This window comes from Schistocerca serialis, chromosome 2 (genome assembly GCF_023864345.2).
Source record: "Schistocerca serialis cubense isolate TAMUIC-IGC-003099 chromosome 2, iqSchSeri2.2, whole genome shotgun sequence".
Lineage (NCBI taxonomy): Eukaryota > Metazoa > Arthropoda > Insecta > Orthoptera > Acrididae > Schistocerca > Schistocerca serialis.
Window position 1 is genome coordinate 63,913,912 of NC_064639.1, and position 26,828 is coordinate 63,940,739.

A 26,828-nucleotide genomic window follows, 5' to 3' on the forward strand; every position below is an offset into this window, starting at 1 on the left:
ATTATAGGTCCTATGCTGCTTTTAATCAATATAAACGAATTAGGAGACAATGTAAGCAGCCCTTTTAGATTGTTTGGAAATAATGTCACTTACAGCCTAGTAAAGTCAATAAAAATCAAAGCAAACTGCAAAATGGTTTAGGAAATATGTCTTTATCGTGCAAAATGAGGGAATTGACCATAATAATAAAAACTGTGTAATCCTTTACTTAACTACAAAGAGAATTCTGTTAAAATTTGTTCACATGACAAAATATAACACAAATTTAAACGTTGACAATTCAACTTAATATCTAGGGATTGAAATTACAAACAACATATATTGGCCAGAATGAAATTTTCACTCTGCAGTGGAGTGTGCACTGATATGACACTCCCTGGCAGATTAAAACCGTGTGCCGGGCTGAGACTCGAACTCGGGACCTTTTAACATATATTGGAACTGTCACACACAAACAATTGGGGAAGGCAAACCAAAGACTATATTTTACTGGCAGAACACTTAGGAGATGCAAGAAATGTACCACAAAGGCTGCCTACAATAAGCCTGTCTGTTTCCTTAGGAAGAATTGCTGCACAATTGGGAACCTAACCAAACAGGATTGATGAAGGACATCAAATATACTCACTTTGTATCACTGTCTCAGTCTTTCATACTGGGGATTCAGAACTGATTATGCCAATTACAAACCCACTTGCATAAGGGTCAGAGACACTAAAAATTACAGTGGTCTTGACTTTTCCTAATTTTATCAGTTATTTACTTTTTATCAGAGAAAAAAACATGGTCCCTCAAATACTAAATTGATGAAACTATGAAAGGAGCACTATAGGGCTTAAGAATATCAAAAGACTATTAAGCTACATTACACATTGGCTTATAAAATTATAACAGAAGACTCATTGATGAGACAGCTGATATTGTTGATAGTTGCATCTCTACCTCAAATATTGTTACCACCAGAGTTGCAAAATAGATCTGACGAGAAGATCTCATACAGTAACAAACATATCCCTGCATTACTGCCACATCGGCCCATCCCGTAGCATGTCAGGCAAGGTTTCTTCCTGACTAGTCGCTGCCTGTATGCTATATAACACACATACATCTTCATGAAAAATATATAGTTCATCACAAATTCCACTGCTTTTCTCACTGGAACTCTTGGGCTTATCTATACCATTTCCTGTTGTACTGATCCTGATGGAATACACATTGTTAAGATGGTGAGGAGCTTCTGTAGAATTTGAAAAAGCCCAACAGGTGTTACAAACTGCACCAAGAATTATACTCACAGTCTTGTGCAATAATCTGTCAAGGTTTGAATTCCAGTCATCTATGCAACTTTGGTTTGTGGTAATGTTTCATTCTGCTTCCTTTACTGCAGAGAGCAAGTTTTGCTTTGAAACAAAAATGTGATCGATAACGAAGTACTTAATAGTGAAATTAATTTATCTTCCTGAATACTTTGAATAAGAAAATCATGCTAGAAGTGATAAGTGAAGGAAGAGGAAATGTGATGGAAAAATGTACATGTGCATGGAGTGCACATGGCAGAAGTGGTCTTCCATGAGATGATGACTGACTATTAAGAACTATGCTATAAATTCATGCTGAGATAAGGAAGGAGAAAAAAATTGGAGGAGGGAGTAAGAATTGCTTATAGATGGATCAAAAGCCACAAAACATCTTGTGCTTATGACTTACTGTGGAGAATGTGATGAAATCTTATGTAAAAACTGCAATCTCATGTTAGATAATTGTAGTCCAAGTCCGTTTCCAAAGAAATTGATAAAAACCCAAGTAAAATGAGATTCCTTTCAGGAGACACTCAAATTCCAGAATGTCTTTCCTGTATGACATATCTAATTATGTAGTCTCTGCAAATAGCTTTTCATAGAATGACTTTGATGTCATTCACTGTCATCTATACTCTGTTTGATATGTCTGCAAGTAAAACGATTAGTTTGGTGTTCGGCAGAAACTCTCTTAACAGTTCCACTGAGGATAGAAGATGAAAGTACATAACTGGAATAGTTTCCTATACTCTTGGAAAGATATTGTCTCTGAGAATGTCGTACATAAAGAGTTGTGTAGCAGAACACTAAAATTACATCTAGATTTCACCATACAGTACATAAGATACCTTGCAATGTAACATTTTCAAGAGCTACAAGATTCTATAATGACAGAAAACAACAATAATCACTGAATCAAACACTATTTCTGTGTGGATAATGGAAATTAAATTCCTTTGCTTGTGCCATGAAAAGAATAGAACAGATAAAATATGGAACAAGGACATCCAATAACAATGAAACAGAAAATCTTTGGTGGAACAAAAGGAGAGACAATAAACAACTCGCCGTACAGTCAAGACGCCGAGTCCTCAACAGGCATGTAAGCGGTATCAAGAATGTTCTGGCTCTCACACATATCCTCTGCCCTGTGATATTTCCCAATTGACTACACTGTGCACTGCAGCTCTAGTAGCATGAGGAATCATGTCAGGTGAAATAGTTAGCACTTGCACTCAGTTTCTGCTCTCCAGAGTCTCCCTCTCACTATGTTCTGCGTCCATCTCCGCCACAGCACAGAGCTCCCTGTCGCACATTCCCGTAACGTGCACTTGCCGGCTTCCCAGACCCTCTCTCATCACTCACTCAACCTGACAGACCACCTCCACAGACAAGCTGCAGTGCCGGCATGGTGCAGTCGGCCGGGACAGTGCAGCTCTGCAGGTGTACCAATTTTTTGAATTTTTGCTTCCTCACTGCTTATTAACTGACCCATAAAATCACAGGAATTCAGCTGTATCTGTACTTTGCCTGTTGCTGAGATTTCAGCTGTAAACAATTTGGAGTTAATCAGCAAACTGTATACAGACAAGCCGCGCTACAGAATTCGAGAACATCTGTATTTTAACGTCTGTTTCATTCTTCTGGGAACCAGATTTCAGGTAATATATGTAAATACATTTCATTGATAATTTAATAATTCTGAGGCTGGTTTCGACTTGGCAAAATGTTGAATCCGGCACTGTCAGCAGTTAACTCTCGCAGACAACAGTACTGTTCCCCTATTGACCACAATTTGTGACACAATATCCTTCACAGAAGTTTCACAGCAACACTTATCTCTGCCATCTGGGTGGTATTTCTACGACCACGATTCATAATGTACTTGTACGTACTCATCTCACTCTACAGGTATATAAGACTACTACACATGTAAGCTTTCTGCCAGAAGGTCTTCATCTGCCTAGTAGCCTGCCTTTTGTGCTTGTCTGCGACTCAACTTCTCCCCTATATGGTGAGTAGCGATCTGTCCTTTTTGTAACACCATTATTATTCCATCCTGAATTTTCTGTTGTTTGATTTTCTCTGCAGGTATATAAAGTGCAGAGGATGTGCTTTACTGTCAGTCTGTCCGACTCACTCCAAAGGAGGCTGAACAGTTTACAGTCAAAATAATAATAACAGACAAAATCAAGTTATGCCTGAATTCCTGTAATATTATGGATTTATCTAAATCCTGCAAGCTGTGAAGAACGATTTGCCCAAAAGCTCAGCAATGTCCTTAATTCGGTTTATGTGCCCGTCAACACCTCGACTAAGTATATGGTGAGCTGTCACCTTTAATTCTTCATTACAGACATTGCACAACAGCTACAATTGGAAGGTAGCCTTCTGCACACCCTTAAAAAGGGAAGCAGTTCCAGTGATATAATCATATGAAGAGAATGGCCCGCTACAAGAAGCTTTTAACATACATTTACCATACTGTTCCCAGGAAGACGCAGATATTTTATTTGTTGGGAGAACATATTCAAGGCCTTTAAAATTAGAGGTACCTGCTGTCATCAGATAGATGAACAAAAGTTATGGTGGACAAAATAAACTATTGGAGTTTCATATCATTTGACAAAAAAGGTTCTGCCACTTAAGTGGTTAACGATTTGAGAGCAGTTGACAACTATGGTACGTGCTCTGCTATACTGTCATTTGTTTATCTCTTACATAGCAAGCTATCAACAACACACTAGATCTGACCAAAAACAGTCAGCCTTGATCCAAAGGGGGCTACGCTAATATGTGAATAGAATTCAGCATAGCCCAATAATCTCCAGTCCCCCACCTTGCACACTTGTGAAATTAAACCAACATTCTCTTTTCTCTGTCAACATGCTTTTGCCAGTAATGCCAATATATACAGATATCACTGAATTATTTCACTTTCATTTTTCACTGTTTCGCTATGAGACAAACATTTCCTGTACTTCATCATATTTTGTAATTAACATTGGACTGAAATTCAACATCAGTTAGCAGGCAAATTTCATCAACACTGGAAGCAAATGATAAGTATAAAACAATCCATGACAAAGGACAAAATTTTCAAAGTTACGTGATATTAAGGGACTCAAATCTTGGATATGCTATCAAATAATCTGTTACAAATGTATTTAAATTGATTCATTTGAACTATTTATTATTAAAGATAGTCACTACAGAAAGCTAAAAAGATAAAACAAAGTTTGCCTGAATTGTTTGGTTTGCAAGGACACAGATAAATTTGTCTTTCTACTGGAAAGCAAGAAAAATGATAAAAAACAAACAATATGGTAAAGACACAAAATGTATAGATTTTTACATTTATTCAGAATCTCCTACACAGCAATACAACACTTGTTTCATACACTGAACATTGGATAGCAAATTTTAGATCAAACACTTTTATAGAAAGCGAGCTATAAATTTTGTGCAGAAGTCTTGAGGGCCTGTGGGACATACCACATTGTGTATTAGTAACTTAGTTCAGTACTGTCAAAGGACTGGCTTGGGCAAAATCATAAGGTGAGAGTCAGGAGCAGTTTGAGAATATTTTTTCATACAAGTGACTTATTATCTGACACCTCCTCCCCTCTCCCACTTCGCCCCTCAGCTTGGTGCCTCAAGTAGCAATTACTGTGACACATTCAGTATATTTATTCCTTAATGAAGTTTGTTGTAAATAATACATCTCTTTTTCCAACTAACTGCTTAGTACACATTATCAATACTAGGAATAAGAACAATATACATAAAAATTTAAAATCACTTACCCTTGCCCAGAAAGGAGTCCAGTATTCAGCAGTGCATATTTTCAATAAGTTACCAGCAACCATTAAGAGTTTAGTTTCAGACGAGGCACAATTTAAACATAATTTAAAAGAATTTTTGGTGGCCAACTCCTTCTATTCCATCCATGAGTTTCTCAACAAGTGCAGTAGACCATTTTAATGAAAATTTATTATACTTTAATTTTTGACAATACTTAGTTGCAATAGCCAAGAAACTGGCAAATGTCTGAATGATGGATTTAATGAAAGCAGATGTAAGTATTAAACCTGTAAATATTAGAAGTTTAAATTTAATTCATGTACATAATTTACTGTTTATTGACTGAGGATCATTAAAATTAATGACACTCAAGTTTTTCTAATTACATTTTTGTAATGTGTTTATCTGACATGTTCCACACCCAGGGGGATTCCCTCTTTTATGGGTCTAAGGAAGGAATAATTAATCTAATCTAATCTGTATAGAAGTCTTACAGTTGTGGCACTATAAGCGGTGGAATTTGTTGCTAGTCTGCATGACTGACCACTGATAAACTGAGGCTGAGAGGCAGCTGGACCATCCAGCTGCAGAACGTGCTGCCCAACACAACACGCTTCACTTCAATGACTGCTTCATAGTGAGCGCCGTACGGATCATTCCTACCGATACCATCTTTTCTGCACTGGGCAGTTGGGAAGCCTCCCTGCAATATATTCAACATTCACCTCCATCACCTTCTCTACTCCCACTCCAGGACTACATACAGCAGTCTTCTATTCTGACAACACTCTCGCTCCTCGCTTTCACCTTATTTATTTCTCTCCTATCCCCCTAGCTCCTCCTCCCCCCCCCCCCCCCCCCCTTGCCCCAGTTCCACACCTCCTCTTTACCTCCACCACCTACTCCAGACTGCAGCTCCCCCGTAGGCGCAGTTGCTGTCCGCAGTCTGGCCACGGAGACAGTCGTTGTGTTTGTGTGAATAGTGTGTCTTTTCTATTTCAGAAGAAGACCTTTTGGTCAAAAGCCTAAATAGGTAGCAGTCTTTTCGTTGTGGTTGTCTGCTGCAGCTCAACATCTCCTCTATGTGGTGAGTAGCAATCTATCCTTTTTGTAATATTGTTATTTAAATAAATATTTTCTTTGTACTGCCAAACATTTAAATATGTGCAACCATTTCCCATACAGAAGATATAGGTAATAACATTTATTACAGTACTTCATATTGTTTTCAGATTGCCCAAGCTGGTTGAAATCTATGACTAAGATGCAAGTGATGTATGGCATTGCTGAATGTACTGCGCCTCGTGCCAAACTACCTAAATTGAAAAGTTTTATTTTTCCACATTTACTTTGCATATTTGCATAAGTGTGTGCGTGCATTGTTTCCTTTGTTAACAGTGACAAGAGAGAAGCAAATGGATATCAATACAGTTTACTCCTCTCAAATAGTACCAATTAGAAAGCCAAGCTTACCATCATCTCCAACCCTCTCCTCCTACCCCCTTTCCTGGGATGGATCACCATTAATAGCATTGTGTGTGCCCTCACTCCACAAGACACTGTGGACATAAGGGGGATTCTGACACAGGGTGTTAGTTACATCCTGTTCACGAGGAACCTCACACCACTGTCAAAATACTGATTCTGAAAAATTCTTCAGCCACAAGTGTTCAAACCAGCAGAATTTACTGCATATTGGCGGAGCAAGAAATCAAAAATTTGACACATGATGCTGTGCATGAAATTCACAAAATTAGTTGAGAGACAGTGAATAGATGGAAGAAAACCATTACGATAGAAGAAACAGCAGAGTATTCATAAACAAAAGCTGAAATAATTGCAGAAAAGTTTAATTGTTCTCTGAAAATCAAAGTACATTAAAATACAACAATCAAACAATGGAAAATCTAGGATGGAATGTAACAATACCAGAGAAGGAAAGTTGCTACTCACTATATAACAGAGACGCCGAGTCGCGATAGGCACAATAAAAAAATTCACACAATCATAGCTTTCGGCCATTAAGGCCTTTGTCAGCAGTAGACACACATACACACACGCGCACACACACACTCCCCCCCCCCCCCCCCCTCCACACCTTCTCTCCTGCCCTCCATCTAAAATGCAACACTTCACTGTCCGCCACTCTCACAATACTCTCTCTCCCCCTCCCAAACCCAGCTTCCTCGTTACCCCCACCCAGACGCCACTCCCATCACGCACTGGTGCTGCTGCTCGCAGTAGTTCAGTTTCAGCTCTCTGAGACTGCAGACGTGTGAGCAAGTTTCGTCTGTGTGTGTGTGTGTGTGTGTGTGTGTGTGTGACTGCTGCTGACAAAGGCCTTAATGGCCGAAAGCAATGATTGTGTGAATCTTTTTATTGTGCCTATCGCGACTCAGCATCTCCGCAATATGGTGAGTAGCAACTTTCCTTCTCTGGTATTGTTAAAATACAACCATTTATATTAAGATCACAGTATAAGTAATGGGATAAACAAATCCTTTATTTTGCTTGTCTTCAAATCACTCACTCCTAATAATGATTTCGGTATTGAGGTTTAAAACATGGCAAGAAAAGTCGCACAATATGAGTAGCTTTGAAAAAAAGCACTCTTATCTTTTTGAGCTGGTTGTTCCCTCTGTGGGAGCTAAATACTAATGTAAAAGAATACTTATGTAGACTACAGTTGAATTGGTGAGAGGAAAAACAGTACAACTCCAATATTGTCAGTTTTTAATTGAGGTAGCCAAAATCATATTTAAACATGTGCCTTTCTGATGAGTTGAAGAGAAGTAAAACTACCACACTGTGTACACATTTATGAAGCTACCTGTTATGTAATTGGATGGAAGAACAATAAAACTCCAGGAGTTGTAACATTCTTCCAAACAGTATCATATGTTCTCCTTCTTGTTGCAAGAGCTTGACATGCACAGACGTTATCTGTAAACCTGCAATAAGGATTACCAATGTTGTTTGTTCAGTTGAAAGAACCAACAGTAGTTACTCTCAAGACATATACCTGTGTAATAATGAAATACCTACAGAATGTCCAGTAGTGATGTTCTAATGGCAGTGCAGATAAAGAAAGAGATGAATATACATTCAAACATAAAAGGTGTTCTGAAGCATGGAAGAAAACAAGCTTATCTTCATGGAGAACAGTGCATCACTGACATAAGATGTTAACAAAGAAAATTAACAACTGATATAGCTATATCTTTCCTTTCTGTGTAGTAGCAAAAAGAAATGCATGTTCAATTTAAGTCAAGCAGAAAAGGAATCCATTTTGAGTAATATGTATGAAGGAGGTTCTAAAGCCCAGCACGATACACATTTGATTGGCCTAATGGAATGTTGCGAAGTAGCTAGATGTCGTCTGAAAGGCAAAACCAAGCAAAAAGATGTTTTCATATTTTATACAAAATGGTTAAGAGAGACTATCCATTTGTAAAACATCTTTTTTCAATATACATTCAACAACAAATTCCCATGTTCATGAATAAATCAGTAAACTGATTTCTGGACAGTATCCTAAAGAATCTGCACAGCTAGCATAGCAAAGGTCATATGTATTGTCACCTCAGATAATTGCTAAAATAAAATGTCACATGGTGTCATTCTCCACAAAGGTTTCTCATTGCAGTTCCAAAGATGTATACTATATTGACACCTCTATAAATTTGAAGATTATGTATTACACTCCCATGAAGGAATATGCAGAAGAAAGAGAGAAAGTTATGTATGAATTCTACCTGACTTTCAAAGAAAATTTTGCTTTGAGGCTTCGGAGGCCAAAAGTTGATATTAGTGGTTTAAATGAACACCTCAGTAAGAAACTAACAGATCAAAGTCTCATTTATAATGTGAAGCAAAATGCTGAACAGAAATGATGGTACACAAATGAAGAGCTGATAAGTCTTATGCCAAATTAAATTAAAGCTTTGTGCTAGGAACAAGAAACTGGCAATGTTACAGTTTTTTATTACATTCAGAATATGGCAGTCTCAGTGATACCTATTCATGAAATGTTTTACCACTGACACTTCTGTCTCTATGGATTTGAGATTTATGACTTGAAAAGTGGTACTGGACATTTCTACACATATCATGAAGGTGGGGTGTATTTTTCCATCTTTTTCTGCTGTTGTTTATTTTTTAGGATTTTTTGTGGGTCTTATACAGCGCTAGCAGGAAGTTGCATAACTGGCCGATATAACAGGGCAATATTTTGCCTACCCAAATACACTTGCAGATGAAGGTAGTATAACCTTTATCCTCTCTCCCCAGAGTAGTTTTTTGGTGGTCCAGATCCTTCCGTGCCACATCCCTGTCAATCCAACTGCGGTGAAGATCCCTGGAATGCTTCAGCAAATTATCTATATTGTGCTACAAAATAAATAGCCACACTTCTCACAAACAGGGGAAAATTTTGTTCGACATTTTCACAATTACTTTTCACAACACAACTAACAATTGCTATGGTAATACCACTCTCTCGAGTACATTCAAACGTCCATACATGTGTACTGTAGGACCTGAGAGAAAAACCAGAAAATCAAATAGCGCTCTTCAGTTGTTCATTATGCCCTTGTTGGTACATCGTTTACTCCACGGCCCTTGGATTCAGGCACTTGCTGCACCATGGCACAAATGGTTCCCAGACAACCAGTGGTTGTAATACCATTTTTACTGGTCCCTACTTGCCAACTCCACCACTGCTCCACATTCACTGCATATGAGAAAAGAAGAAACACAGTTTCCCTTTCCCACTAAATTTATCTTTATTCAATTTACTCATGAGCATCTCTTGTTGATGGCTTTCCAATGGTATGTTGGAATTTTTACAAATATCCCACAACACTACGAAGGCCAAGCTTTGAAAGGTCCAAATGAAATTTGTAGCTTTATTTACAACTACATAAAAGAATGCCTCCTGAGATAGAGGGATTTTTTATTGTTATTGGATTTTTTATTGTTATTATTTTTTTACAGGACAGATGTCTGGGGCAAAATCGTTATCATACAATTTTGAGATTTCTCTTACAAAGTGTTTTCGTACAATTTTTCAGTATTTCCCTGTTCATGTACATCCTCCTCATCATGCAACAGAGCCTTTGGAAATGTCAAATGAATCATAAAATGACATGATCGAATTTATCTACCAGAAGGTTATCAGCTTGTGATTGCGAGCAGTCACAAATCAAAGACATTTACAGTATCAGTAATCAAGTATACAGAAGTAACGGACTTCAAAAGCAGGTTGCCAAGCTATTACAAAAAAACCTGCAACTCAATTGTAAAAAGAAATAATGAAACCTTCTCAGTTTTAACCAATAACCAGTTACTCTATGGCAGTTCTGCACCAGTTTATATTTCTGCTAGTTATTTTGTTGAGGACTACATACAAACACTTTTAAACTACTCAAGCCTCATGTCACTCCAACTTTTCAAAACCAACCAGCCTACAAGAAACCATTACCAACCATTGCAAAGAAGACCAATGATCAATTAAGATCAGCAGGAATCATGTAATCATTACAGTTCTAGGCCAACATACTATGTAAAAAATCTGTTCAAATGGCTCTGAGCACTATGGGACTTAATATCTGAGGTCATCAGTCCCCTAGAACTTATAACTACTTAAACCTAACTAATCTAAGGACATCACACACATCCATGCCCGAGGCAGGATTCGAACCTGTGACCGTAGCAGTTGCGCAGTTCCAGACTGAAGCGCCTAGAACCACTCGGTCACACCAACGGCTAAAAAATCTGTAATAATGGCATTCTTATTAAAAAGAGCAAACTTTTTAATAACAAGTTTGTTTGTGTGGCCATCCTCCACAGCAAGCATGTAAATATTTGTTTTGTAAATAAAACTGCCGTTTCCTGCTGCTGCTAGTTACACGTATGGGATGAATAAAGTAACTAGCAGCAGGAAAAGGCAGTTTTATTTACAAAACCTTTTTTATGTTTGATGAATATTGACTGGAAAAACGGCACAATTCCAGATTTTGTTTTTGGCTGTACAGCTTCTCAGCATACACTTAATGAAGCTTGCTTGGCAAAGTCTTCTAGAGGAAGTCATTCATTACAACTTCTCTGTTCACTTGATTGTTATAAAATGTTCACTTTTCACCCAAAACATGGTTTTGAGTTTATCTCAAAAAAAGGATTTTGAAGTTTTATTGTTTTCCACTCCTCAATTCAGTTAATCTGTGTTTCTACATTTTCTGTCACATCAGCTCAATTTTGCATTACATGAGAAACAAAAATGACATTAAGAGAAAAAAATTGTTATGAGAAGTCAGAAAGTTGTGTTGTGTGTTTCTCTGACCATTGCTCATTCTGGTGTTGTGTGTTTCTCTGACCATTGCTCATTTTTCAAGAAAGAAACAACCTAAGTATTTCTGGGACTGAGTAAATGGCTTAGCTAATGTATATGGATGCTAGAAGGAAGAAGATTAAATTAGGTTTTAATATGCCACAGGATGAGAACAATGAAGAAAATTGACTCCATCCAGTTCAAAGGAAGCATCCCAGCATTTGACTCAAAATTATTAGGGAAGCTACAGAAAACATAAATGTGTACTGATGTGCACTTCCCCCAACAGTCACTTGAAGATGCGAAGCAGGTGTTCTGAAGAAACTTCTAGGAACATCACAAAGTGAGTGACAGGATTAAAGATAGTCATGTATCTGAATGGGAGCCAACAAAATATGACAACTAAGCTGAAAATAAATTTTATCATTCTGCCATGGAAAGTGATTAGAAAGTGAAGGAACTGCTCTCACTAAATGTTGGTAGTATGACTGTTCAAAATTCATTTTCAGAAGTTTCCCTCACTACACAATTACCACTGGTGCCCACATCATAGACGATGTTAGATGGAGAAGAAACCACTTTACTAAATGTAATTCATCAAGATATTAAAGCTGTTTACGAAGAATTGTATAATCAAATTTAACAGATAGAAGTAGCCTCATAACTTCAATCATTTGCTTAACCAAATGAATTTGTTTTACAGACAGAGAGGGCAGTGGAAAAGTATATAGAGTAGTATCATTTGTATTAAACTGACTTCTGTTACCATACACTCGGAAACAAGAAAAAAGCAGAACAGTTGGGTCACTGACAGACACACACAAAATCTCACTAGCTTTTGGTATGAATCCTTTTTCAATCTAGAACACACACACACACACACACACACACACACACACACACACACACACACGTAACTCATTGCTTTTTGATGAGTTGTCTCCTTTACTCCTATAGTATTTACAATCCACTAGAACTTTCCGTCTATTATTACATGGAAACAGCACTTAATCAGGAACAGAACTAACCAGTTGTCATAACCATTCTACATAATATTTGCTTTATAGTAATTGGTTGTGCTCATATTATAAGATACATTATAAATCACATAACAAACAAAAAATACCAGAATACAGAAGGGGTACACCTATGTGTAAAACATAGTACCAATGGATTTTAACAAGGTATCTCATCTTTTAAGTATTTCACACTCAAAGCCAAATTATTTCTGAGACAAAAGAAACAGGTTTACTTATATTCTCACTTATGCATTTATCAAAAGAACAATATGCAGTTTATTGTACATGCAGATCATGTTGCACATTATACATAAGAAATCTTACATTTTTAACTGAATTTTATTCCTATTTTCTTATTGTTTTTATGATATCTGTGTTAGTAATATCTATAACTATGTAATTCTAATGGAAGCATTATCACTAAAACTTTTCATGCAAACAGTGATAAAATACAAAAAGTCACAAGATTACAAAAACATCTGCTATCTAACAGTGTTCTCAGAACTGTGAGGTTATTTGGGAATGTGTTTACAATTGGAGTATGTTTAAAAAACTGTATGCTTATAATTAATTTTTGTATTAACCTGGTACTAAAATATAACAATTACATTGTTATTAAAGCAATATTTGTCTCTTAATAAACTGCATGGTAAGCATTGTAGATCTCAGAAACAGAAAAAATGTAATTTCAGTTATTTTTCTTACATAAAATACTTATAATCAGTTCAATCACGAGAGCTAATTTCATTAATGTCCTATGCAAAGATCCATGAATTAAAATATAATTCCTGTTCTTTGCTGGTACCTCAAAACTTAAGAACTCTGATATGTGAAACTAAAGCTGCCAATGAGGATGAATTTTCATTCAGATATGTGTAGAAGTGTTTTCTTTCTTTCTGTACATCACATATTAATTACAAAACAAAATAATTTCATTATGTTACAATCCTAAAACCATGATTTATGCAGACACATTCAAAGGAAGCAAAAATCCTGGGAGGGGATGAATACTATTCTACAAAACACACATAATGAAAGCCCATCCATATCAGTCAAACTTTTCACACCTGTGTTCTATCCCTCAGATGAAATCATATGCTATGCCATTTTTCCTAGAATTAACAATACAGTCTTCACAGTCGAATACGTATTAAAAGGAACAATAGCATAAAAAAACTCTCTCACATCATTATCACCAGGGATTAGGCTAACTGCCTGTTCTATGTTCAAAGTTTATAGTCGAGGCTTTCTCAAATTGGGCCTACCCAGGTTCCTTCTTCTGTTCGGACTGCATCTCGACACCTATTTTGTCAATCTTTTGCTCACGATCTCTTTCCATATTTCTCTCTCGTGTCGGTTATCCTCTCGACAGTCAGTTCTGCTCCAATCTGTCCATTCCTAAGCCACTACAGACATGACAGATCCTGTTGGCTAGGAGGCAGTAGAATGGCAAACCCTGCACAGCACCCACAGTACAGCTGCAGGGCACTGAATCACTGGCAGTCTTCAAGGGAAAACAAACATGGACGGATGTCAATGGAAATGACTCTCTCACATAATCCACAAAACCAGACTTGCAAACGACCCCATGAGTAAGTAAATCAGTATTAGTTACATTCCATTCTGCGCCCCACATCAATACTTTTAACAATTAACCAAAACTGAATGTAATCCACATGTGCAATGTTAAAGATGACAAAAAATTGTAGTTTTTCAAATAATTAAATCATAAAATTCTCTCTTCACTTCCATCTTTGACTGCCATTCGAAAGCAAACATCACTCAAAGCATATTTTTAAAGAACTGAACACTAACTTGCATAGCCAACCAGCCAGCCTAATTATGCATCAAGTGGTCCAATCCACAAAAATTCTTACCATCATCTTCACTTTCTATTCTGAAGATAATGTCGTCACGAAATAATTAAACTACATAAAGCTCTAGCTGTCATACTATAAGAAGTTATCACCGATGTCTCAGTTCATCCAACAGACGCACAAAAACAAGTCTCCTAGCTTTTGAAACTGGTAGTTCCTTTATCGGGAAGGAAAGAGTGATACAGGCCAGGGAAAGTTAGAAAAGAGAGGCAGGAAACAAATATTTGTGTTGAGAGGGATCCGTGTGTTTCTTTCCATCTCTGAACCCTGCACTGACAGAATACAGGAAAGATCTAGGACTCAAATCATCTGGAAATTGCCAGAAATACGACCTATTAAAAGGAATGGAGTTTCCGACAAGCAAAATTGCAACAATGCCACACCTAGAATTTAATGTGCAACCTCCTTCGCTTCGGTGCTAGTGGCAGCAGTAGAGATGCGCAAATGAAAGTGATATATTCCAACAATGACAACACGCAAAATATTTGTTACCTGATTGCGAGAATGAATTTTTTCGCCTGTGCAAATAGTAAACTGTCTGTGAAATTTCCACTGCTCCTTTGAGTAACTACAGTTTGTTATTACAAAAGAATCTCAGGACATCCTTAATTATTTAAGTCAATACATTACTGCAGTTACTCTAGATACCATGCAAAGGATAATTATAAGTTAATCTTCGCAATCGTAAAGCTTCTCTCCTACATTCACACAGCTTGTCATTGATTATTACTTGACATTAGATTAGCCCTTGAAGCAAACAGTGAACACACAATTTTGCTACAGTTAAAGTTTGATATAATGAAGGTATCAATAACAACAAACATATGTGAAATCCATTAAGTAGAAAAGAAAATCTCACACTATAGTGACTAAAATATAAAGGTATCAATGAAGAGAAAGGAAACTATATACAATCACAACCAATCATAGGAAACTAAACACTACATGAATAAATCTCTTGATCAAACATGTATTGTTATCAGACAACACAGAAGGTAAAACATGTAACCAGATTCAACACTATAAAGACAATAAGAAAAAGAATCTGTGAAGAAGATAGAAGAGATGTCTCTCTTAGGAAATGTAAAAAAGTGAAAAAAAACTGAGTTTCTGTTAAAAATTTCTTGAAGAAGTAGATGTCATTGGTCCCATAGTTCCTTTATTGCTCGTAAATACTGAAGCCTTCATAATATTCAAAATAGGGTTGTAACCATCAATAACGCTGAAGACAGTCATTCACTACGAAAGAAATTTAAAACGGTGCAAACCAGTGGCTCATTCATTCTATTATTTGAAACATTAGAAAAGTGTATAAAGCAGAAAGTATGGCAAAATTTTTCTGCATTGACGTAGCAGCAAATTATCTGTGCCTTAATAATGTGAATGAAGGGGGATGGGGGCAAGAGGTGTATGTAGTAAATCATATAAAATGTTAACACAAACGGCTGTAACTGACATGAAACTAATAAAACAAATGAGATTGTTTGTGCTTCCTTTACACAAAAAAGTCTTCTGAATATGAGAGTGGAAGAGGAAGAGTCACAGTGAACACAAATAGTGTACCAAGCAATCATCCAGAACAGAATGTGTAAGAGAATCAACAACACTGAATCATGCCTGTAAATTGCATGTGCTACAACATGGTAACAATTACTTCACAACCTATCTTTTTTATTTACTTTTTACAAGAATTTGGAGTTAAATATTTTCGATATGTTTTGTCACGCCCATTCTCCATAAAAATGCAAGATTTTGACAATAAACAACATTGTCTCCATCAGTAAAAGCAACTAATGGTAAAAAAAGTAACATTTAGATAGAAAACTAATACACTTAGTGCACCAATAACACAAACTGCAATAAATGTGTCACAAAAGATTTTATGAAAGTCTAACATCTACCTGCTGCCATATAGACAAAAAGTAAAATTTGCCATAAGTAAGTGAGAAGACACAGATATTTTTTAACACTTTTGGCCTCTATGACAGCAGTTTTCTGCCTTCAGATTGGATGTGTTTTCCGTTGAAAGAACACAGAAAATGGTATTGAACGGAAAGTTACATCGACCACAGCTATGAGCAAGGAGAGAAAGATGGTACAAAACTGTAAATGACTAAAAACAAATTACAATGGAAGAATCTGACCGTCCAACATCTGCAATGTGGCCATTAAGAGGCAGGGGGAAGGGACAGATAGATAAATGGTAAAATTGTTGTGATGCAAACGTACCTCTACATTTTAAAAATGAAAAACTGCAACGAAACAACAACTACTCTCTGAAATTATGTGGGGCCATAAAAAGAAAAGCACCCTAAAATTTTGTTACTACAGTTTCAAGCTTTTTAATTGAGAGGGTTCAGTAAACAACTGGTTGGTATCCAAGTAAAGTGGCCAGTAATTAAAAGCCAGAAGGTGAGGTGCAAAACATGGTGACATTTCAATATTGTACTGTGCTGGAAGTCTGAAACTTTTTCACCATGACTCTAATGGTGTTCAATGTTACAGCATAACAATAAGGGGGAAGAGCACAAGATAATCACAAAAATATAGAAACCTATGTCAATTCTAAACCAGTGTTTTCAAATTTACATCAGTTATAATGAGAATTAGGCCATTAAAACCTGCATAGGTTATGAATCACTAGGTTCAAAAGTACCTTAACTGGATTTTGTAAAAATTCTATACTGACTTTTTTAATTAAAGCCCAACCAGGTGGTGGAATTCAATATTTGCAGGACTTACTAGGTTTGGTTTCCCAAAATAAGTGTATTTATAAATCACCTTAAATTAAACAAAAAAACTACAAAATATTTTGTTATAATGTTGTAGAAACTAGAACATTGAAATTGCTTAAGAGTGTGACAATATCCCTTATTAATTCACAGAGTGGAGATAAATTTACTATGTTGTGTTGTGCCTGCACCTGTGGCTATACTGGTTATTTCTTGAGTGCCTTGGTTTTTTGATGGTTAATGCCTCTAAATGTTGAAAATCTAACATTTCTTGCAGCAAGAAAAATCATCAGATTTTAGATGACTCCTAATTACAATAATCAATTCCCACCGTCACTTCTTCCCAGATGTCTCTCACAATTTTGTTGTTAAATGTTTCTGACATACATAAAAAATGCACCAAGGAAACAGTGCCTACAATCACTTTACCATAATCAATCAGAGATGCCTATAATCAAGTAAAAATTCTGTCGTGATTTAAAAATCAAGCACTTAAGGCATAAAAAATCTGTTTTTAATAATACTTTATATCAAATAATGGTAAGTTAGAAAACAATTAATAATTCGCGCTGTGTTATTTACAATATAATTTTTCAGAAAAAATGTCTTACTTAAACGACAAAAACAGTCTTTCATATATTTCACATTATGCATTGCTTAAATTATGGCAGCACCTCCTTTAAAGACACCCCTGAAATCAAATTTGCAATAAGATCGCTGCTCATACAAAGGGTGAAGTGATGAAAAACTGATATAACATACTGAACAAAATATGTAAAATTCCAGCATTAACATGATGATTGTTTCGAAATCTGAGAATGTGGTGAATATTAATAAGTGCTTGCTGCTTCAAGGCAACAGAACATTATCACTGCAAAGGGGCAGATAGATTATTCTCTACTCTTCTGAGCTGGAGTTATGATTATGCATTATTGTTGTTCATTATCTCAGCCTATCTCTTTTAAAATTATTTCAGTTGCCTTGTAGACCTCCTGTGACACTAATATCAGTTATCTCTTTCTTGGAATTAATTCTAAAATAAAATAAAATCTGATGCATTTATGTTGGGAACAGAAGTGAACTGCCTCTTCTAAACTATGATAAATGTTCTATACAATCGGTATAGCACAAGCTACCTTTTCCATTATGCAAGGTGTACATGTATTTGTCCTTATCCTAGTCCATGTACTTCCCTCTTTATAAAATATTATCCTTAAAAAAATCTCTTTGTACAATAGGAACATAATATCTGATGCAACATCTAATACTTAGCACTATCTTATTTTCTCTGGCACAAAAAATGTAAAGTGAGTGAAAAGACTTACATTGTAGTTCAGTTGCAACTGCAACAAATCTTTTTTTTGTACTATTGTTAGACAAAGTTTCACAGAGTTATCTCAATTAAAATAAAAGTATCGGTTTTAAAAACATGTCATGTGGCAGCCACATTAAAAATACTTTAGTGAGAAAAATAGATGAAGAGAAAAAAATTCATAAATATAAAATTATTTCTGGTCAAATAAAATATTTACAACTTCACTGTCTTAATATTTCACACATTGTAGTGAAGACACACAATGATGCACCAACAGCTCATATTAAAAATTATGTGAGAAAAAGCATTATATATGTTAAGTAAAAACTTTCTGACTGGCAGGTATTGTAAATCTATAAAAATGTATGGCACTATGCAACAACAACCATAAACTGTGTAATATACACAAGTATTACTTTCCTATTACCATAGTAAAGCTTTTTAGGAGATTTCACTTAGGAAATATAATAAACGTGTCTTAATGTTAAAAGACACACTAAATATGACAGACCACCTTATTGTTCGCTTGAACAAAACATTAAAGGTTCATGATATACACAAATCTCTAGTAACATCAGCCATTTCACAGTGCTGAAGGAATCCATTCCAGTCTCATCTGTAACTGCAGTTCCATCGCCACCTATAAAATGAAACTGAGCATGAAATCAAGTCCATATATTCAGACGCTCACTTAAAGATTATACTTAGAAGTTTTTCATTATTTCTTAGATAACAGAATGGTACAGTCTTTGGTGGAAACGCAATAGCACTCACTGCATTGATCTTGAAGAATACAGAACTGCAGAATGGAATTATGATGTGATTAGAAGAAGGAAGGAAGAGTTATGGCAGGGGGAAAACGGGTGGCCGGCGGGGTGGGGGGGAGGGGGGGGGGGGATGTGTACTGCTACTGCATGGGTAACATCAGTGACATTCATCAGCCAGTAAGATAACTGACTAGTTTCTGTTGACAATACTGTGTATGTTACGTATGCCCTAGCTTTAATTTCATACAAAAATACTTGGTCTTCCACAATGGTTGGAACAGACAGTGACCGAGTGAAAAAACAGTAAATTAACTTTACTACTAATATGATGAGGATATATAAAAAATAGCTTCCAAACAAGTTGGCAAAAATTAATGACTGTGTGCTACAGCAGGATTACTTTACAGTTATAAATGTTATACGGGCAGAGGTTTGATATTATCGAGGAGAAAAAAATATGTAAACCTGCAGGGTACATTTTCAAGTGCATAATAATATTGAAGTGACTTAGCAAGGTCATCTTCATTTATAGGTGAGTACCAGCCAGCCAGCCAGGGTAAGTTCTGTTGAGACAGTGAAAAGGATTCTGATGATAAGAAAGCAGGTAGAACTGGAGAAAAAGCTTTAATTAATGCTTAATCTAATGACAAATAATTCACAAATAACTCCCTCACAAATGAGAAGTAATAAGTATGGGTGACATAGCGTGAATAAAATAAGAAAATATTCCACACATCTTGTATGTGACATGTTAAAGTCACTCGGTAAATTAAACTCCATTCTGTAAGACTTTGCTGAAGTCATGTTCTGTTATGTCCCTATCTATTATCTGAGACTGTTGTTGTCGCTCCATAATATGACATTTCTAGAGTGTGGGGTTATTGGCCCCCCACCTAACCCCCGTGCTGAAGGGCGTGGATTTTTGTAGAGTTTACTCCCCTAGGAATGCTGCCTTCTATCTCACTTTTGACCCCCCACTGCCTGGCCACACACTGTATGCTTCCACTGCAGGGAACTGTTCGGTCAGTGGGCATCGGGAGTCGATTTCAGCTATAAATAGTGGTGCGAGATCGACACAGTCTGGTTGGAATCCAGGCAGCCAGTACACACAGTAGCACAACTCGCAGCACCTAAAGACGACTATGTCAATGGGTGACATAGCGTGAATAAAATGGAAACAAAAACTTTGCTGAACACCCAGAAGCACACTAGTAAAGAATCTATGCCTGACTGTATTCTTATATTCGGTGATTTACATGTGTTGTTACGTAAGTTCCGGTCTATTACTCTAAGTTTTGAATGTCTGCTTAATATGTTTTGCTCTACAAAGTGCTAATAAATTTATACTTACCTTAACACCCAAAAACACATATAACAATAAAAACATCTTTCGCCCAGCAAGAAGTGATATACAAAAACGTTCCATTTTTATTGATTTTCCTATAGTGTTACAATTAATTTCCATTCGAGACATTAAATGAAAATGAAATTAAATCTGTTTGGTAAATGTGTATTTTCCTGTGCAAATTTCATTTCAGGTATACAGACTGGTACAAAATGACATTTTAGAAATTTGGGAGATTGTAGATAATGAAATTCAGAACATTTCGCAGTAGGGAACCTACAGCTGGAAATGTGAAATAAATTTTCTACATCACTTTGTACGCATTCAGTAAGCTAAACGAAACATTCAAACATTATAGCCTGAAAAAGGTTTACTGACAGTAAAGTACAATCAAACACTGTAAACTGATTCCGTGGATTCATTACGTTACGTAATGTGCTACAGGGAACAATGTATTGTCTGACTCTTTGCAGGATTCTGTGCTCACCTCTGATGGTATCAAATGCTGTAAAGACATACTCAACGACCTCAGGTAGTGTTCCTACTGGTGATGAGTACACAAAGGGCTTTACAAAAGCCCAGAAAAAAAGTCAAGAGGGATGAGATCAGGTGAGTGCACAGACCAAGGGACTGAGAATCCTCTTCTGGTTACTCTCTGCCCGAGACAGGCCCTGGCCCGATGATCAAACTGCGCTGGAATACCGTCAGGCAAGGCATTCTCCAATACTATGCACAATTCAATTGATCCAGTGAGATGTGTGAGCCAATAAAATGAGCTCCACGATTTCCAGCCTAAGTGTTCACCGAGAATCTCACCCGATAACTTCTTGTATAGGATGTGCCTGGATTTTTAAGGAGGTAGTGGTGGCTGTAGAAACTTTATTTCACATTTCCCACTATATGTTTCTTATATCAAGATGTTCCAAATTTCATTCTCTACAGTCTCCCAAATTTTTAAAATATCACTCTGTAACAACCTGTATTTTGCCTATGTATTACACATAAACTTTATTCTGATTTAAAATGAAATTCAGAAATAAGTATTAACAATACTTCACACTTACCTCAAAGTTTACTGGTTGGTTGTCATCCTGTTGTGCAGCATATCCATGCTAGGATCTGTGTGGTGTATAGGCGGTATATAATACCCCATGTTGCTTAATGGTAATGCAGCTGGCACATACGAGTGAACATGATACGAATTCATAAGATTTGTCTGTGTAGAAGTTCTATCGACTGCATCCTGGCTACCGTCCTGCTGATGGTGATACATGTTACCAATTGTGGGCATCTTCGCAGCAATGTGATTCATATCACTATTGCCAGTATTGTGAAACACGTTTGACACCGCCACTTTGTTTGTATTAGTATGTGATCCGTACATACTTCCAACAGACATTTTGGCAACGCCTGTGCCAATATTAGGATGGTTCTGGTACAGTACACCTCCCTGTACTACTGGCATTCCAGTTGGTCCTAAACCACTATTACTACTACTGTCACCAATACCACTATTCGTGTGATTACTGCTCAAATTGTACGGACCACCAAGAGAAGATACTGACGCAGGTGGTGGCACGGCAGAAACGACAGCTGTCGACGTCATCACACTACCACTTTGCTGTGGTAACATCTTCATACTGTCTGGTGCCATAATACTGCTATGTATTGTGTTTGTGGGAGCCTGTAAATTAAGGAAAAAATTATTTTATTTGTATCAAACATTGGATATTCGTGTAAGTACCTTCGACTTTTTAAGTTCATAGTGTCTTTGACTTAAATATTCCACACATTTTACCTTATGTCAGTAGATGAGAATAAAATTTTCTAAAACCTATTTCATATTTTAAAAAGGCACACAAAACTCTGCACCAAGGCAAACATAATAGACAGCATATGATGGGAAGCAACAAGCTATAGCTTTATTTCCTTGGCTTCACCAGATGAAGGAACCATTAGTTCAGAAATGAGGCCTCATTTACTTTTTCTTTATGTCAGCGCCTGTGACCCTGAGGTTAACAGAATTTTTTCGGTGTTTATTTGACTGTAATTTCATTTTTAAAGTTGTTTCCTTTAAACTATGGAATACTAATTTACCTTAACTACAACACTTTCAGTACAACAGAGAACCTGGACAAAAAGTGTTCAGTAACCTTGGCAATGTCAAATTTACATAAAATCGTAAGCTTCTGATGACTGCCTCCACCATCATTGTCAGGGGCTGTGTCATCATCTCAACATCTCTTCAGGTATTAGGCAGGAACTGCCTGTTACAGTATTCATCTCTGTCACGGTCTTCCTCTGTCTCTTCTCCCATGGCACATATAATTTCTTACCTTTAAGGGAAGTCTCTCACTCTCCATTCTTTGTAGATGTTCGTTCCATTTTCTTCTGTAATCTCGAATTTTATCATTGAGGCTAATGATTTGCAGTTCTTCTCTAATATCTTGATTTCTTAGCCTGTCTTCACCTGTGCAACCTTTAACACCTCTAAAGAATTTCATTTCTTGTGCCTGAAACCGATTTCTTTGCTTCTTGGTAATCACCCATGTCTCACTTCCACAGAGCAGTGTGGGAACTGCAACAGTTTCGTAAAATTTAATTTGAGTGTCTTTCCCAGTTTGTTTTTTAGGTTCCTGTCGATTGTTCCACATACTCGACTGAATTTACTAAGCTTAATTTCAATAACTCTGCTGTAGCCACATGTAATTTCACACCTGAGGAAACTGAAATGGTTTACTTGCTCTAAAATCTTCTGATCTATTAATATTTTGGTTCTAATTGGTTCTTTCCCCATGAAGGGCATTGTCTTATTTTTTTGTTTTGAAATTTCCATGTTAAATTTTGCACTTATTTGTTTTAGCGAGTAGATTCCTTTATGAAGGTCATCTTCCTTATGTGCTAGGACCACTGCATCATCAGCATATAGTAAATTATTTAAAAGAATGTTCCGGTCTAAGTAGATGCCTTTCTGAAATTCTGATTTCCATATATGTATTATTTCATTAATGTAGACGTCGAACAAAGTTGGAGAGATGCAACAGCCTTGTCGTACTCCTTCGTTAGTCGGTACCTCATTAGTTGTTTTACCATTGAGATCTAGAGTGATATTTGTGTCTCGATATAAACTTTTTATCGCAATTACTACATGCTTCGGATATCCACGATTTGTCTCTATTTCCCAAAGTTTCTGTCTATTGACACTGTCAAAAGCTTTTTTTAAAGTCAATAAAAGCAACGTGTGTCGCTTTATTATACTGTCTCCGTTTTTCTATTATTTGCTGTATAATAAAAACTGCACCTATTGTGGAGCGCCCTTTCCTAAAAACCCATTTGTTCCTCATGCAGTACTGCTTCTGCTATGTTTTTAGTCTCGTATTTAAAATCTTAGCACACACCTCATATGCCGAGTCCAGTAAACTTATTCTTCTATAATTATTGCATAGGCTTTTATCTCCTTTTTAAAAAATTGATATCACTCTAGCTGTTTTCCAGTCTTCGGGAATACTCTTCTCCATTGAAGAGACGTAGCAGTTGTCGGTATAGCGTCATTCCTCCATATTTTAATAATTCAGCATTAATGCCGTCTTTTCCTGTTCCTTTTCTATTCTTAAGTGACGTTAGTGCAGACGTTAATTCGTCACACTGTATTTCATCTAATCCTTCCTCATCTAGTTTTCAATTTCACTTTCTCGTGCTGTATGATCGTACCACAATTCGCTGTTGTCTCTTCTCTCTTTACGTGGCATTTAAGGTTTTTAAAACCTTATATGCCATTTGTCGTCTTCCGTTGATATCGTGTTCAATATTAGAAATAAACCTATCCCAGTGTTCCTGGTGTACTTTCCTTAGCATTATTTCTGTTCTTCTTATAGTATTGTTTGTGTCTGAAGAGGCTCCCACCTACATGTCCAAATGATGGCACCTGATTTGTCGGCTGCATTATACCATGATGACATCACAGAAATATTGCCTACTGACGTGGTGCCCTCTTCGCCCACAGATTATGTTTGTGCTCTCTGTACACAATTGCTTGCAGTGCCACCATTCACACAGAGTGGTAAACTACAAAAATTCTTCCTCTGTACCTTCTTTTTTTTTTTTTTTTTTTTTTTTTTAATCACGTGCAAGCTTCAATGCATTGATAAGTGCACAGCTGATGTTTTTATTTAAGTTTTTATCACAAGCTTGAGCAGGATTTTCGTATGTTCGAACATATTCTTATGTTTATTTATCAGACAGTACTTACCCACTACTGATTTTTCAAAATTCCTTTACTTCAGGTGACAGTGATGTTCATCACAGTTATTGGCAACAGTCTGGAAGACTACCCCGTGTAACTGCTGCCAAACATCCCTGGTACTCTAAGGCTGAGCTTATCAATGTCACAAATTTCCAGCCAACCGGTTGCTAATAGAATTTAAAATGTTGCTAATAGAATTTAAAATTCTTTAACTAGTTTTCAACGCCAACTAGGGGTGCCTTCTTCGGAAGAAACTGTTACCTTACCTAACGATATCACAGGAAGGTAGATTAATAGCAGGTAGGCATTAGAACAAACACTTAATTTTTACAAATACTGAGCTCGTCTTTAATAGGTCGCAACATTTCCTCAATTTTTCTGGGTGTCCAATACACCGATCCAATGCCTCGCCTATTTAGGACTCTCCTCATCTTACTAGTTGTCGAACAGCAGAACGGAAGCTGTGCTACATGTCGGTCCTCCCGGCTTTGTCGAACGGCATCGCACCTCGGTTTTCTTGACGACCTTGCCCTAATATCGCAAACTGAGAAGATGCTCCTTCTGAAAACTGTCATCAGATGATTTATCTTGGAGACAAGGTGCACCTTGTCTGATGTAGTCCTGGCTGTGTGTGTTGGGATGTTCAACATTGCACTCTTCTGAGCTGTATAGTGAAAACTACACCCATTGCAATACAGGTCTGTAAGCATTGGTTTTCAATATACAGAAAGGCCGCGTCATCCATCTACTTTCTGTTCGACCGACACATCTCAGAAGGTAACTTTCTGTCCTCTATTTCTGTGATAAATCTTACGTTTGGTCACATGGCCGTCATTCCTTCATATTTAACCCTCTTATAAAACCTATGTTTCAATGCCATCTTCTCTACAAACTGCCTCGAGCAATTAGCTCGACAGCCCACACGCAATGAAAGTATTTTAGAGGTTGTAGCTACACACGGGCCCGACTTAATCGACGGCATCAGTGTAGAGACATGGGTTAGTGACCGTGTCATCATGGTGACTTTGGTTACTACAGTTAATAAACCTATCAAGAAGGCTAGGGCAGTATATCTGTTAGAAAGTGCAGACAGACAATGATGAATTGATCTCATTTAGTTCCACTACAATGGTTGCCGAGGAATTATGGGCAAGTGGCCTGTAAATCATACTCTGGATAAGTATGTGGATTAAGGATGGAAAAGACCTAATTTGGTTTAACAGCGAAATTCAAAAAATGATGAAACAAAGGCTGTTGCACTATTGGTTCAAAAGAGAAAGTGCAAATGATGACAGGATAAAGTTAAGAAATCTTTCGTGCAGGAGAATTGTACAAACCTACCATAATTTGACAGGCGCACAGAGTCCCCTATGGATGACATAGTTCTGAGCAGCCCTGACATAGAGGAACAATTGAAAGAGTCATCAGGTCTGCATGGAATCCCAATTCAGTTTTATGAAGAGTACTCTACAGCATTGGCCCCTTATGTAGCTTGCATTTATGATGAATCTCTTGCCCAACACAAAGTCCCAAGTGACTTCTGTATATGGGAAGAGTAAAAGAACAGGCCCACAAACTCACAAACCAATATCCTGAACATCTTGCTGCTGAATCCTTGAATATATTCTCTGCTCGAATATAATAAATATCTTTTAGAAGGGTGAGCTTCTGCCCATAAATCAGTACGGTTTCTATGGATGAAGGGAACAGATGGATTCCATATTCCTATATTTTCCTAAAGTAACTGACATGGTGCCACACTGGTGACTGTTACCAAAGGTATGAGAATACAGAATAGGTTCCCAGATATGTGAGAGGTTCAAAGACTTCTTAAGTACCAGAACTCAGTATGTTGTCCTTAACAGTGAGTGTTCATCAGAGACAAGGGTATTTTCAGGAGTGCCCCAGGAAAGTGTGATAGGACAGCTGTTACTTCCTATATACATAAATGATATGGCCAACAGGGTGAGCAGCAATTTGTGCTGATGATGCTGTGGTGTACGGGAAAGTGTAGTCGTTGAGTGATTATAGGAGGATACAAAATGACTTAGATAAAATTTGTAGCTGATGTGATAAATGGCAGCTAGCTCGAAATGCAGA

At 36.9% G+C, this 26,828-nt stretch overlaps 1 protein-coding gene across 1 annotated transcript in view; it reads right to left on the reverse strand.

The window, feature by feature from the left end:
* Window positions 1-18,495: 18,495 nt before the first annotated feature.
* Window positions 18,496-26,828, reverse strand: part of LOC126456766 (zinc finger protein 879-like) — a 375,729-nt gene continuing 367,396 nt past the window's right edge. Inside the window, exons 9-10 of the mRNA XM_050092524.1 lie at window positions 21,550-22,169; window positions 18,496-19,013 (exon numbers count right to left, since the gene is read on the reverse strand). Coding sequence (XP_049948481.1) covers window positions 21,558-22,169 — 612 coding nt within the window. The 3' untranslated portion in view covers window positions 18,496-19,013; window positions 21,550-21,557. The remainder of the gene's footprint in view (window positions 19,014-21,549; window positions 22,170-26,828) is intronic.